General features: G+C 39.5%; 1 protein-coding gene across 1 annotated transcript; it reads left to right on the forward strand.

The window, feature by feature from the left end:
• Window positions 1-1,353: 1,353 nt before the first annotated feature.
• LOC121867223 (gastrula zinc finger protein XlCGF8.2DB-like) lies at window positions 1,354-14,677 on the forward strand. The gene is made up of 2 exons (XM_042367069.1): window positions 1,354-1,425; window positions 12,996-14,677. Exon 2 carries the CDS (start codon window positions 13,035-13,037, stop codon window positions 13,974-13,976), a length of 942 nt encoding a protein of 313 aa, XP_042223003.1. The 5' UTR covers window positions 1,354-1,425; window positions 12,996-13,034; the 3' UTR covers window positions 13,977-14,677.
• Window positions 14,678-15,172: the final 495 nt, after the last annotated feature.

Below are 15,172 nucleotides of genomic sequence, written 5' to 3' on the forward strand. Positions count from 1 at the left end.
GGCAGAGTCTAGTCGCTGGGCGTATTAACACTGAGTCCTTTGTCTTCACTTTAACACTTCGCACCAGGCCATCTGCGCTCGGTAGTGCCTCCAGTACTCTCTCTTGCATCCACTGACTCCTGGGGAAGGGTTGTCCAGAGATGATCAAGATATCCCCAGCGTGGTGATTACGGCGAGTTTTGAAGAATCTTTGTCACTGACGTAGTGTCGGGAGATATTTCTTTACCCACCTCTTCCAAAATTGGTATGCAATGAATTGGGCATGCTTCTATTTTCTGGCAGGTCGGCTTGGCATTGGTGGGTAGGCCTCCAGTTGCTTCTCCAACAACTCACACACGTCCGTATTGTGAGGTCGAGTAATTTGCGGCACTTAGGTATCCAGTATACCCCACGTATTATGGCAAGAGTATGTTCTCGTGCTGAGTGTCCAGCTCTAGTTGAGTGTACCTCTCTCACAATGAGCCCCATGATCCTGGTCTGGATGGAGAGCGGCATGTTTCAGTCGGCCGCCTACTCTGATTGGAGCTGGCGGCCGCTCGCCCCACAAGGAGTCACAGCTCAAGGTTGAAGAAGCCGCATGTCCAGAAAACTGTGGGGGCAAACTTTTTTGGAGTGAGAGTTGTGAACTCTTGGAACAACCTGCCAAAAAGTGTTGTGACGGCACCGATTGTGAGCTTTTTCAAGACCAAAATTGACCAACACTGAAGCAGGGTCAGGTACATTTAGGACCCGGTGCATGCCCAGTACTTGCCAACAGTGTATAACAGAGAGCCAGTACATGCCCAGTACTTGTCAACAGTGTGTAACCAAGAGCCGGTACATGCTCAGTACTAGCCGACAGTGTGTAACAGAGAGGTGACCGATCGCTCAAGCGGCTAACGAGCCGATCAGTGGTGAAGAGGATAAAAGTAAGGTAAAAGAAAAATCGTAGACCGATTTCGCCTCCTAGGTCTTCATTCTCCGTGATCTTTCTGGGCAGCCCGCGCCATTTTATATACAGTTCATCAGGCGCCTAGAACATTCTAGCTATTACCAGACACGGGGTTAAGACTCGAGACGCACCTGGAGAATTCTAGAATGATTTAGGCTTACAATAAGAGGTAAATTAGAACAAAAATGATGCAATACATTCTAGAATATTCTTACATAATTCATACAGAAATATCATCAACATATACACGAAAATTTCATTTAATTTACCAAAAAATAACTGCCGCATGGGACAGAAAATAATCAAAACACCAAGTTTACAAGATTATAATACAAATTTTGTCTCGGCACAGCAGTATGTATAAGGGAAAATATCCATGTATATGTTCACCTTAGCGGTTCATAATGTAAACTAGCGGGTTTAGCGGACTGGTGGAGGTGGCAACTGCTGACGGTTGTAAACAAACATGAGTCGACTGTAAGACGCTCCTCACAGTGAGTTACTTTTACTTTTATCCTTTTTCACCACTGATCTGCTCGTTAGCCGCTTGGGCGTTCAGTTACGTCTCTGTTACTTTTCTTTTTCTTTTATCCTCACCAAATGATCGGCTCGTTAGCCTCTTGGGCGATCGGTCACGTCTCTTACGCACTGTTGGCAAGTACTGGGCAGTGGGCATGCACCTATATGTCTCCTGTCATGAGATATATTAGCTGTTACATTAATCTAGGACTATATATGTCTCCTAACATGAGTTATATTAGCTGTTATATTAATCTAGGCCTACATATGCCTCCTGCCATTAGTTACATTGGGTCGGACTAATTACCCAAATGTAGCCTCAATGAAGTCAAATAATGGTCCTACATGAATAAATCGGACTGCCAATCACTTCTCGACAAGTATTTGGTGTCACAAAGTCAAAAAAAATTGGAAAACATAATTTAATCTGAGTTAATAGATCGCGTGCATGTACCGAGGGAGCGAGTAATTACCCAAATGTACCCAAATGTAGCCGCAATGAAGTCATATGATGGTCCTACATGAATAAATCGGACTGCCAATCACTTCTCGACTAGTATTTGGTGTCACGAAGTCACAAAAAATTGGTAAACTTAATTTAATATGAGTTAATAGATCGAGTGCATGTACCTAACCTAACCTAACCTCGACTAGTATTTGGTGTCACGAAGTCACAAAAAATTGGTAAACTTAATTTAATCTGAGTTAATAGATCGAGTGCATGTACCTAACCTAACATAACCTAACCTAGCCTAACCTAACCTAACCTAACCTAACCTAACCTAACCTCGACTAGTATTTGGTGTCACGAAGTCACAAAAAATTGGTAAACTTAATTTAATCTGAGTTAATAGATCGAGTGCATGTACCTAACCTAACCTAACCTCAACTAGTATTTGGTATCACGAAGTCACAAAAAATTGGAAACTTAATTTAATCTGAGTTAATAGATCGAGTGCATGTACCTAACCTAACCTAACACAACTCAGATTAAATTAAGTTTACCAATTTTTTGTGACTTTATGACAGCAAATAATAATCGAGAAGTGATTCACAGCCCGATTTACGCTTGTCGGACCATCATTTGACTTCATTGCGGCTACATATGGATACATTTGGGTAATTACTCGCTCCCTCGGTACAAGCACGCAATCTATTAACTCAGCTTTTGTGACTTTGTGACACCAAATACTAGTCGAGAAGCGGTTGGCAGTCCGATTTATTCATGTAGGACCTTATTTGACTTCATTGTGGCTACATTTCTGTAATTAGTCGGACCGGTTACATTGGCTGTTAAATTAATCTAGGCCTATATATGTCTCCTGCCATGAGTTACATTAGCTGTTATATTAATTTAAGTCTCGGCTCCCAGGGATTGTCAGTAATGGCTAATGCTACTTGTGAACAGGGCTGTGCCCTTTAGAGGGCCGAGTTAGGGTTAGAGAGGGCCAAGGAAGAAATCTTGATATTAAAGGAAGTGATAGCGAGGATGGAGGAAGAAACGAGACAAGGAAAGCCCGTGTCTGACGAAAACTCAGGCGAATGGAAGGTTGTGAGGAGAGGGACGACCAAACTGGTGGTGAAAAACACACCAAGGTGGTGAAAAAATCCACCAAGGATCCGACAACAACAGCTAAGTGTACCAACTCTTCCAGTCCTTTGATAGACGAATTGGACTTTAGTATAGTCTGGGACAAGGCTGACAAGGTAGTCACAAAAACCTTAATTGTTGGTGACTCCCAGGTACGGTACCTGGGCAGAGCTTTTTGTGGTAAAAATAAAAATAGGATGAGGGTATGTTTGCCAGGAGCTGGGGTCGGGGATATAGTTGACAGGATGTACAATATCTTGTCTGGTAATGGGAACAAACCCATTATCTGCCTTAGTGCAGGAGGCAATGATATTGGCTGGTATAGGAGTGAGGAGCTTCTTTATAAGTTCAAGACAGCTATAGAACGTATTAGGTTGAAGGGAGGAATCCTTATCATATGTGGTGTCCTGCCTAGAAGGATAGTTGGCAATGAATGGTTGTCATGGGCAGTTGGTGTCAACGGCCGTCTTGACAGATATTGCAAGTCAATATCGGTCCCATTCATTGACAACTGGGACAACTTATACGGCAGAAGGGACCTTTATGCTAGGCATGGGGTGCATCTGTCTATGGATGGGGTGGTAGGAGCTGCCATACACAGGCCAACCGGCCTATTGCAGACTCCTTATTTTCTTATGTTCTTATATAACCCTGGCTGGCTCTCTCGAGAGGGCAGTTCAAAAGATGTCAAAGTCTTTAAACGGCTAGGAGAACATATGAGCACGGGGGTGGAGGAGACTGCAATGGGAGCGGGTAAACAAAGTGAAAGGATACAGGGAAATAGTGCTAGGAATGATGACAAAACTAAATTAGGCAGGGAGTTAAAACCTAAACGCGACAAAGAGAGGACTCAGAACACGACTAACTTAAATGTCTCCTACGCAAACAGTAGGAGTATGAGAAACAAAATGGATGAAATCAGGGCATTGATACGTACCGAAAAAATTTATATAATGGCATTCACCGAAACATGGATAAACCTAGACTCACTTGAGCTACCTGTCAAATACCAAATTGCAGGTTACAAATTATTCCATACAGATAGGCAGATTAGGAAAGGAGGTGGAGTAGTAATCTATGTCAGGGATAATCTGAAGTGTGAAATAAATACGGAAATAAAAACAGAGCAGAATACAGAAACAATTTGGATAGAATTAATCGATGGTAGAGAAAAATTAACCACATGAGTAATATATAGACCTAATCTTGATAGAGTTAATGAACGACTTATTTGGGATGAAATGCGCAGGGCTTCCATACATAGCAAAGTCTGAATAGTAGGCGACTTTAACTTTAGCCAAATAGATTGGATTGGATTGACCTTACTGGTAACTCAGGATCGGAGGATTTTCTTGAAACAATCCAGGACTGTTTCCTAAGACAACATATAACCGAACCCACCTGGGGTAATAATATACTCGATTTAGTTCTGTGAAACAGAGAAAACCTCATTAGTAATGTCGAGGTAGGGAACGAACTTGCTAACACAGATCAAAAAGAAATTAGATTCCAGTTAGATTTTCAGGGCAGCCACAAGGAAAATTCCACTAAAGTCCCAGATTTCAGAAAGGCAAACTTTGTTAGTTTGAAGAGGCAGCTGAGAGAAGGGGTATCACGCTTGGGGGTGAATTACATGATCTCACATTAGGTGACCTCACACAATGTACCCACAGGGGGCGACCTCACCCTACCTGGTGACCCGACGGTTGAGGATGACCTGATAACGAGATCTGAGGTTGCCGAGTTCCACAACAATTTAAATAATGAGGTACTTAATGCACAAAGGCAGAACATACCATACAGAAACCTCAGATCAAACAACAATGACCCTTAATGGATAAATAATTATTTAAAGATTATTATTGGACAAAGGAAGGCTATAGGTAGGAGAATAAATTGTGGTGAAGTCTACCTCCAAGATTATTATAAGGTATTGGCTGGTAGGGTTAAGACCAAGATAAGAAAAGCAAAAAGGAATAATGAACTGAAGATAACAAGGGAGGCAAAGTCAATCCCCAAGGGATTCTATCAAATGTATCAAACTAAAACACGAGAAAAGATTGGACCAATACAGTCAGATACCAGCAAGCTAACTGATAACGACGGAGAAATGAGCAATAATCTGAATAAATATTTTTCAACAGTTTTCACCACCAAAAATTTAAACATGATACCAGAGGCACCGACTCTATACAGAGATAGTGAAGAAATAAATTAAGCGAGATAGTAGTGACTAGTAACGATGTTAGTAAGCAAATAGACAAACTAAAGCCTACCGTATATCTCGGCTTATAAGACGGAATTTGAACCTTAAAAAATTCAGCCCAAAATTAGGGGTCGTCTTAAGCACCGGGTATAAAATTCTTACCTCTTAAATATTGTGGTTTAGCGTGTCAAGAGTGGTGATTGAAAACATCGTAAACCACTCACAAGATCCTACCACTAATTATTTTATACTGAAACTTACATTTGGGAAGGTGGATTAAAAATAAGATTACCGGTATATTATAATAATAAAAATGTATTATAAACCTGTCTAACATACCGTAAAAGAACAATATACCCCGGTAATAAACACAGCTGCTATCATCACGCGCCCCCCCCCCCCATTTGCCAGTGCCGAGACAAGAAAGGGAAAGTGACCGCGAGATTGGGCTATTTTTAGCCGTCTTTGTGTTAAAGGTGGTCAGTAATGCATATCGGTATATTTACTGATCATAATACTTATCTCCTATAAACTATTCATTTAAAATTTATTTTTTTACAAAGAATATTCAGTAAATGACTGCGTTAATTCTTGAAACTACCGACAGTGGTAAATTTAGGATGAGAATGATGAAGACGAAGTTAGGTCATCGGATTCGGAGTTTGATCCTTAATGATCACCATAAATGTATCAGGTCAACTTCACCTAAATGTATCAGGTTAACTTCACCTCCCAGGTATAATGGTAGCCTCCCTTTGTCGCAAAACAAGTTTATAAATTAAAGAAAATACTTGCAGTATATTACAGTATATTATAAATAAATAATTAAACAAATCGGTAAATCTATTTCAAGTAAATAGAAAAATTTTACTCACACCGACATTAATTCCAGTTAAATAACAGAGCTTAAGTGAGTCACTAGTGTTTACACGACAGGCATCCCCTGCGTTACGGAAGGGTTCCGTTCCCGGGAAATTGACCGTATCGCGAAATTTCGTAACGCGAAACCTATTTTCCCATTGACTTCCATTATAAAACTGGAGATGCGTTCCTAAGGAATTTTTTTGGCCCCAAAAAAGTAATTCAAGCACTTTTATTATTGAAAATAAACATTTATAAACACATACAATACAGTACATTAAATAATTTATGATATACCTTCTTAAAACACCAATTTAGGGGTTAATATTGCATGATATTGCATTATACAGCTATGTGTATGTTTATTTGAGTGCCCCGTCATAGGAGTCCATTTTCTCTCACTTCAGCACTCCTGAGTCGTCCATTTTCTCTTAATCTTAAGTGTGCACCAGCGACTATTATTTTTTTAGTGGTGACACAGAATTTGATATTGCAAATGGGGTTGCAATTGTTGAGGCAACTTAGGCATGTCTGATTACAGTTAGAATATTCAAGATCCATTGTGAGTGATGTTTAAAGCTTCAACTGTCTTTATGGTTGGTAAAACTTGTCAAGTCTGTCAGTCTGAATGGCATGTGAGGCCTTAAGTGTTTGTTAAAATTTACCCCAATTTCCGTAAGGGCGGATTTACAGGCCGTAACGCAAAATTATTGGTCATAATTTACAAATTTCGTAAGAGCGAAATTCCGTAACGCGGGGGATGCCTGTACTGTACACCAGCCGGTAAAATTTGATGCCAATACTTGAAGTGAATTGGCCTTATTTTAAATAACCAACCATAAATAAATGCAAAAATGAAAAAGATCAAAATTGAGAAACAATATACTGTATGTATGTTGTGTTGTCAAAGGAAGAGAAACAATTGAAACTGCAATTGTGTGTAAATGAGGCAGCAAGATAGATCAGCAATCTAAGACTTGGTAAAAATTTTCGTGATGCCATATGGAAGTAAGGTCTACCATTAGACAATACTGTACATTATGCTTCAAATATCTTCCCAGGTGGTAGTATCTCCCTCTTTGGTAGCTGCCTACTACCTTCACAACTTTTAGTAATATTACTTTGATACACATGATAAATTAGACAAACAATGAAAATAAACAAACAAAAGTTATTTACCAAGACCTTCCCTCTGACAGAGGGTAAGAGATGGAGGGGGAGATAAGAAGGCTATTTATAGCCGTCTTTGTGTCCCAAGTTGCCAGTAATGCACTATAAATAATTCATTTAAAATTTATTTTTTTACATAGAATATTCAGTACATGACTGCGATTATAAAATATTGTGAATTAGCATATTAAATGTGTGCATGTATATATATATATATATATATATATATATATATATATATATATATATATATATATATATATATATATATATATATATATATATATATATATATATATATATATATATATATATATATATGTGAAATAAATGTATGTAGTAAGTACGTAATCTTTTTCACTCAAATCCTAATGAAACACTCTGAATTAGAATACGGTAGCTGTTGTAAACAGTCGGAACACAGTCCCACCACCGATTGTCTCTCGTGAAGCAAGCTTATAAATTGAAGAAAATACTTGCAGTGTGTTTAATATATTACAGTATATTATTATAAATAAATAAATAAACAAATAAATCGGTAAATCCATTTCAAGTGCCTGTAAATGGAAAAATTTTACTTGACACCAACATTACGGGTAGTTCCAGTTAAATAACAGACCCTTAAGTGACGTCACTAGTGTTTACACTACACCAACCGGTAACATTTGATGCCACTACTTGAAGTGAAATGGCCTTATTTTAAAAACCAAGGATGTATAAACAGCACTGGTCAATGGGATGGTTGGTAAAGGACTACTGGGTCAGTAAGCTCCCAATGGTAAGTGTCACATTTGGGGTACTGGTCTTATACAGCGAATAGAGCTCAAAACCTACTTTTTAAGTGGAAATTTTTGGGGTCGTCTTATACACCCCGTCGCCTTGTAGGCCGAGATATACGGTAATAAGTCACCAGGCCCCGATGAGATATTTTCCAGAGTATTAAAGGAATGTAAGGAAGAGTTTAGTATGCCCTTAGCAAAGTTGTTTAACTTTTCCTTAAAAACGGGTGTAGTACCAGAATCCTGGAGGATACCGAATGAAATATTGACTTTCGAGAAGGGAGATAGATCACTATCCTTTTACAACCGACCAATCAGTGTAACATCAATTGCAGGCAAATTACTGGACGCATTCATTTCAAACTCTATTTGAAATCACCTGGAGAAGCACAAGTTGATCAATGATTCCTAGCATGGCTTCACAAGCTGGCATTCATGTCTAACTAATCTATTAACATTCTTTTCATCTGTTTTCGAATCAGTGGACGAGGGGCACAATTATGATGTGGTATATCTCGACTTCATCAAAGCCTTCGACAGAGTCCCCCACGAAAGACTAATAAGAAAGGTGGAGGCTCATGGCATTAAAGGAGATACAGTTGGTCCTCATATTACGCGGTTAATGTAACCCGGAGGGTCCCGCGGAAAGTGAGGAACGCGTAAAGTGAACAACATAACATATGGGATTAATTGAAATGGAGTCCAGGCCAATCCCCAAACTCCACTTTTTGACGACACATAACTATGTTGCAGTAAAAATTTTATCTTAACTTTATGATGGTATGAAAAAACAAGTAATATAGAAGAGGTTAGGTTAGGAAAGATAAAGGTTAACATAGGAAAAATGAAGGTTACCTTAGAGAAACTAAAAGTTAGGTGGAACACTTACGGTAGTAGAAGAGATGGGTCGGCATACGGGGATGGAGGCTGGTTCCGAGGCAGAGGGCAGATTACTGGCCCTCAGGTGAATCACCATTACTAGGTGAATCATCATCACTGTCACTTACAGTTGTCAGGGCTTCCCTGACAAATCCCTCAAAGTCAACTTCACTGTCACTATCACTGGCTTGGGCTGGCTGTGGTGGGTTGCGGGTGAAGAAATCTGTTATGCTTTGCTGACGGCTGGCGTTGATGTTGTCGTGATACACCTTGATGTACGGCTCCATAGCCTGCACCAGCCGGTTATGGAAGACTTCATAGCGGTCATCGTCATTGTCGCGGGAAAGGAAGGACTTCATCTTCTCTGCACACTCCATGGCACCCTTAATATCACTATGACTTAAATTGTGTTCTTCGGAGACTGCCGCACCTTCTTCCTCCTCTTCACTGGCGTGTTCTTCTTCCAACATCTCGTCGGCAGTCACTTCAGGATTTCTGATCACCTCCAGGATGTCGTCGTCGGTAGTCTCGGAGAAGCCTGGAACTGTAACAGTCTGCGCAGCTTCTCTGGCAAGGTCCACTGCTACTGCAACAGTCTGAACCTCACCAGTCACAAATTGACTCCTCCTCTCACCTGGTATTCCATGCAACACATGTCTCCATGCGTGACGAATTGTAGCAATAGACAGCTGATCCCATGACTCCACCAAGATGTCCACAGCTTTCTTGATGTTAAATACTCTCCAGAATTGTTTGAAGAGTATTTTTTGCTGTTCTAACCGTTGTTCCTCATCTTCGTCGCTCTTGCTATCGGTGGTGGTGTCACTCAGGTCACGCAACTCTTCCCTGGTGTTGGTGTAGTCGTTCAGGAGCTGGAATTTTTTTGTTGAGAATGCAGCTTTCACATTGCAAATCAACTCCTGGTCCATGGGCTGGATTAAAGACGTAGTGTTGGGAGGAAGGAAGACCACTTTTACGTTGGGGTGACGATCTAACAGTAGGGGCGAGTGTCCTGGTGCGTTGTCCAGCAGCAACAAAATATTAAATGGGACATTCTGTTGCTCACAGAATTTCTTTACATCGGGAACAAAACAGTCATCAAACCAGGAGAGGGACAGTGTAGAGAACATCCATGCCTTACGTGCTGTCAGCCAGTGGACATTTAGCTTGGTCATGTCCATGCTCTTGTAGGCGTGCGGCTTGCGGGCTGTGTGGATCACCGATAACTTGAGCTTACAGGTACCGGAGGCATTGGTGGTAAACAGGACGGTGATGCGTTCCTTCTGCATTTTCCGGCCCCGAATCCTGCTGGCATTCTTCACAATGTAGGACTTGGAAGGTAGTTTTCTCCAGAAAAGACCAGATTCGTCCATGTTAAACACCTGGTCGTCACTGTACTGTCCTTCCTCCATAATCTCACGTAAAAACGGAGGAAATTCCCGAGCCGCAGCACGATCAGCACTCGCTTCTTCACCACCAATGTTTATATTGGTGATCTTGTTCCGGATCTTAAACCTCTGTAACCACCCAGAGGAAGCATTAAAGGGTTTGGGCTCTGTAATTCCCATCTTTCGTGCCACTGCCATGTACAGTTCACGTGCGTAGTCCTTCACAGAGCGCGTGTCGACCGCCATGTTCCGTCGCGCCTGACGCACCAAGTACCTCACAAGTAATTTTTCTGTCTTGAGAAGCACCTGGTTGTGAAAATACTTGATCATAGAAGCACCTGTAGACTTTGTGATCTTCATGTGCTCCTTTATCTTGGCTGAATCCTTCTTTATAGTCCGGATCGTAGATTCGTTCACACCATGCTGGCGCGCCAAATCAACCTGCCTTGTTCCTTTCTCCAACTCTTGGATGATGGTATACTTCACCTCGTAGCTTAAGGAACGTCGTGTCTTCTTTGGTTTAGTGCCGCTGGGTCCAGGTAAGGAAAGGTTTTTCTCTGGGGGTGGTGGTCCGGCGGAAGCCATTTTACGGAACAATGGATGCGCGTTTACACGGAGTGGCCTTGAGGGATGAAACTGCCGCGGCTAGGTCAAGCGTCGTCTTTCCTCCCTCCCTCCCTCCCTCCCTCCCCCTGGGTGGACACGTCATAATACTTTAAGCCAATTACAGCTAGCAGCAGAGGAGGGTAGGGATGCCTGGCCAATCACAGGTCTGATACGTCATATGACGTCAGTGATAACGCAACAAAGACACACTGCGCAACCTTACCGCGCCGCTTGCCCAAGCGGAGGGAGGAGGAGGGAGAGGCAGGCAGGCGGGCGGGCGGGTGGCGCGAGGGGAAAATCTAAAAATAGCGTCGCGCCGGACACTCTCCGCGTAATGGCGTTCGCGACCGCGGAATGTAAGAATGTTAGGTTCTGGCAAGGCACCGCGTTAACGGTGAAACGCTGAATGCGGGACCGCGTAATATGAGGACCAACTGTATTCTAAAATGGATTAGGGCGTGGTTACAGGACAGGAAACAGCGAGTGAGCAGTGTTCCCTCGGTTAACGAAATTTCGGTTAACGAATTAGCTCCCTTAAGGATCTTCAATTCGGTTAACGAACAAAACTTTGATTAACGAAATCCTTACGACAAACACGTTTTGTTGTGAGCATCAGCTGATCGGCTAGTCCGCCAATACAGTAATCTGTTCTATGTTTGCATTCGATTCCAGTGGAGTAATTATCAAGAAGGTTGTGTTCTTGAATATTTTTGCATTTTTATATTAAAATTATTGGTCATTCTAAAAATTAGCCATCCAAGCTCTGTCTACATAAAATTTTTCAATTATTATTTTTGGCTCGATATATGTAACTTTATTCATTTATTGAAACTCATTTACATGCACACACTGTCCTAAGAGCAAAGCTGTACTGTACATGTAATCAAAATAATGTATAAAATGATTACTAAAATTTTTATCTAGTGCAAACTATCGCATGTTTACATTCAAATTAATCAAATTAATCTTATAAAAATTCCAGCAATGTAAATTATATTCTCCCCTGTCACTTCTATGACAGTTTATAAACAAAATACAAAAACTGAATCTAAAGGACATAAATAAACAAATAAATACTTCACTAGACCTTCGGTGCCAACTGTCAAACATGTCACTGTCACCTCCCCTTCCTCCCTCCCCCCCACCATCTTCCCAGCCAAGGTTTGGTGGTTATACAGTAGGCTTTAAGTTTTTATCTTATATAATATCACAAACTAAAGTTAGGAGAATATAATTTGCTTTGCTGGAATCCTTGCAAGACAGCGAATAGTTTGAATATAAACGTCATATATTTTGCACAAGAGATAAAAATTTTAGTACATTTTAGTAATGTAAAGTTTTTTCAACTGTATTTTTGGGTAGATTTACATAAATTTCTTCATTTATTTTCATTCATTTACATGCACACACCATACTAAAAGAAACATAAAATAAATAAATGACCTAAGTGCTAACTGTCTAACAAAAACCTTATCCAACTGCCTCATTGGTGTTATAAATGAAGGTTAAACGTGAATGAAAAATAACTATTAATTATCTAACATTTTTGTTGTGTTTCACAAGTTTGTAGACTACAGGACTAGACTCATAGTACTTGATAAGTGTCATTTGGTTGCCCAAGAATTTTTTTCATGACACGCCACTGGTTAAGATATGTGCTAAAAGAGTAGGTTCCATAGCCCTCATGGTGCATCAAGGATACTGCAGATACAGCAGACCAGACTTAAACCATTTGTTGGTACACAAGGAGGCTATGTGTCAGGCACTGCACTTGACTGCCTTCACTTTGTCATCTGTGTGTTAGATACCCATTCACAGCCGGCAAACTAGGAAGGTCATGCTTGAGTGAACTTGTGACCTGTTGGCTGGGAGACAAGCACTGTATACACTTGGCTTCTTCACCCCTTTGAGAGGCCTTGGCATCTCTAATACGGTACTGTAAATATTTTATTAATATAATTATTTGTTGCTTAATTATAACTAATCAGGGTTTAGAACAAAACAAAATAAGGAGCACAGTTTTTGTATAAAAGTTTGGTTTCTAAGGAAATATATTTTGTTTCAGACACTGACCTCACATCTCAAGACCAAGTACAAGTTCACAATGTCAAGTAGAGAAAAAAAGTTCTCCTGTATGGAATGTGACAAAGTGTTTTGCTGGAAGACTTCTCTGAAGAAACATTTACTTACTCACAGTAATATCAAACACTTTGAATGTGATGAATGTGGGAAACAGTTTTCAAGAAAGAGTAATCTCAAGACACATACACTTGTGCACAAAGGCATTAAAGATTTTGAATGCAATGAATGTGGGAAAAAGTTTTTACAAAAGAGTAATCTCAAGACACATTTAATTGTGCACAATGGCATTAAGAAGTTTAATTGTGATCTATGTGGGGAACAATTTTCTTATAAGAGTGTTCTCAAGACACACATACTTGCACACAATGGCATTAAAGATTTTGAATGCAATGAATGTGGAAAAAAATTTTCACACAAAGGCAATCTCACGACACATTTAATTGTGCACAATGGTATTAAGAAGTTTAAATGTGAGGAATGTGGCAAACAGTTTTCAAAAAAGAGTAATCTCAAGATGCATATACTTGCACACAATGGCATTAAAGATTTTGAATGTTATGAATGCGGGAAAAAGTTTTCACACAAATGTAATCTTAAGACACATTTAATTATGCACAATGGCATTAAGAAGTTTAAATGTGAGGAATGTGGGAAAAAATTTTCTCGCAAACACACTCTCAAAAGACATATACTTGCACACAATGGCATAAAGAATTTTAAGTGTGAGGAATGTGGGAAACTTTTTTCACATGAGATTTCTCTGAAGACTCATATACTTGGACACAGTGGCATTAAAGATTTTGAATGTGAAGAATGTGGGAAAAGATTTACACGAAATAGCGCTCTAAAGACACATTTGCTTGTCCATAGTGGTATTAAAAAATTTAAATGTGATCAATGTGGGAAATCTTTTTCCACAAAAGGTAATCTGAAATATCATATAATTGCACATGAAAAAGTATAATTTTCTAAATGTTTGAATAAATTTGACATCAGTATAGAACCATGTCAGTAAGCTATGAATACTTCAGAATAAACAATAGTGACAAATGCCACCTATACATAATAAACATTTATATTATCTACTCTAATGAAGTAAGTTTCTTCAGTCTTTGCACAAGTACTTAACTGTGACATAAACAATATCTCAAAAAAATAAACTTGTGTTAGTTGTGGGATCATACCAGTCTAGTTGAACTTCCATTATAACCTTGCTAATATGTTATGGTCGCAAGTTCTATTTGCTAGTCAAGTCAGGTGAAGTTAGTTTATTCATGTCCTCCTGTCATTTGGAAACTGTGACTCATACAGTAGCTAAATACTTGATCCAGACCAGAAGTTTAGCCTCTCCAGTGAGCCTATGCATTCTTATATAAGAGCCTTGATGGTTTAGAGGAGCAGCAGTAGGTGTTCAGCTGTCAGTGGGACTTGTTCTACTATGGCCTACTCTTGGTTGGACCTCCTGCTGACTCACAGTTAGTTAGATTTTAGTTCTCCGGCTGAGGTGAGGCTTTATGGGGAGTCATTACATCTATCTCCCTTGGTTATCTTGTATTAATCTTTGTCAACCTTTAAGGTAGTGATGAATTATATTATTGGGACATCACAGTTGATTATAATTTGTCTAGATGTCATATAGTAAATATATTTATGTGTGAAATGTTAGTGTCTTATGTATTTCCTCTCTTGTATGTGTATGCATATACAGTATACTGACTGTATATTGTAAGAATTATCATTGTATAAGAAAACCTGCCAAGTAACAACATGGTCAACCTCCATGTATTTGTCTAGTTGGTGACAGACCCAATTCTACCATTATTTCATGACATCAACCATAATTATCCCATAAAACTAAATATTTATCATAAAATAATAATAAAATAAATCTTAAGTTCAAATTGAACACCTTATAATTTAGTGGCAGCTTATGTACAGGTATTTGGGCTGAAGCTGAAGCTCCTACACTGTACTGGGAGACATACAATATTGTGCTCATGAAGCTGAAAGGAATTTTTCCAACCCATATAAGGCAAATTATGTGTTTTATTTCTCTCTGAACAAAATAATTATATACATGGTTCAGTACTTTCAATAAAAGAATAAGACACATTTAAAACTTTATGTAAAGATGTTAATGTAAATCAAGAGAACTAAAGC

The sequence above is a fragment of the Homarus americanus genome, unplaced genomic scaffold, assembly GCF_018991925.1.
Source record: "Homarus americanus isolate GMGI-L3 unplaced genomic scaffold, GMGI_Hamer_2.0 scaffold6317, whole genome shotgun sequence".
NCBI lineage: Eukaryota > Metazoa > Arthropoda > Malacostraca > Decapoda > Nephropidae > Homarus > Homarus americanus.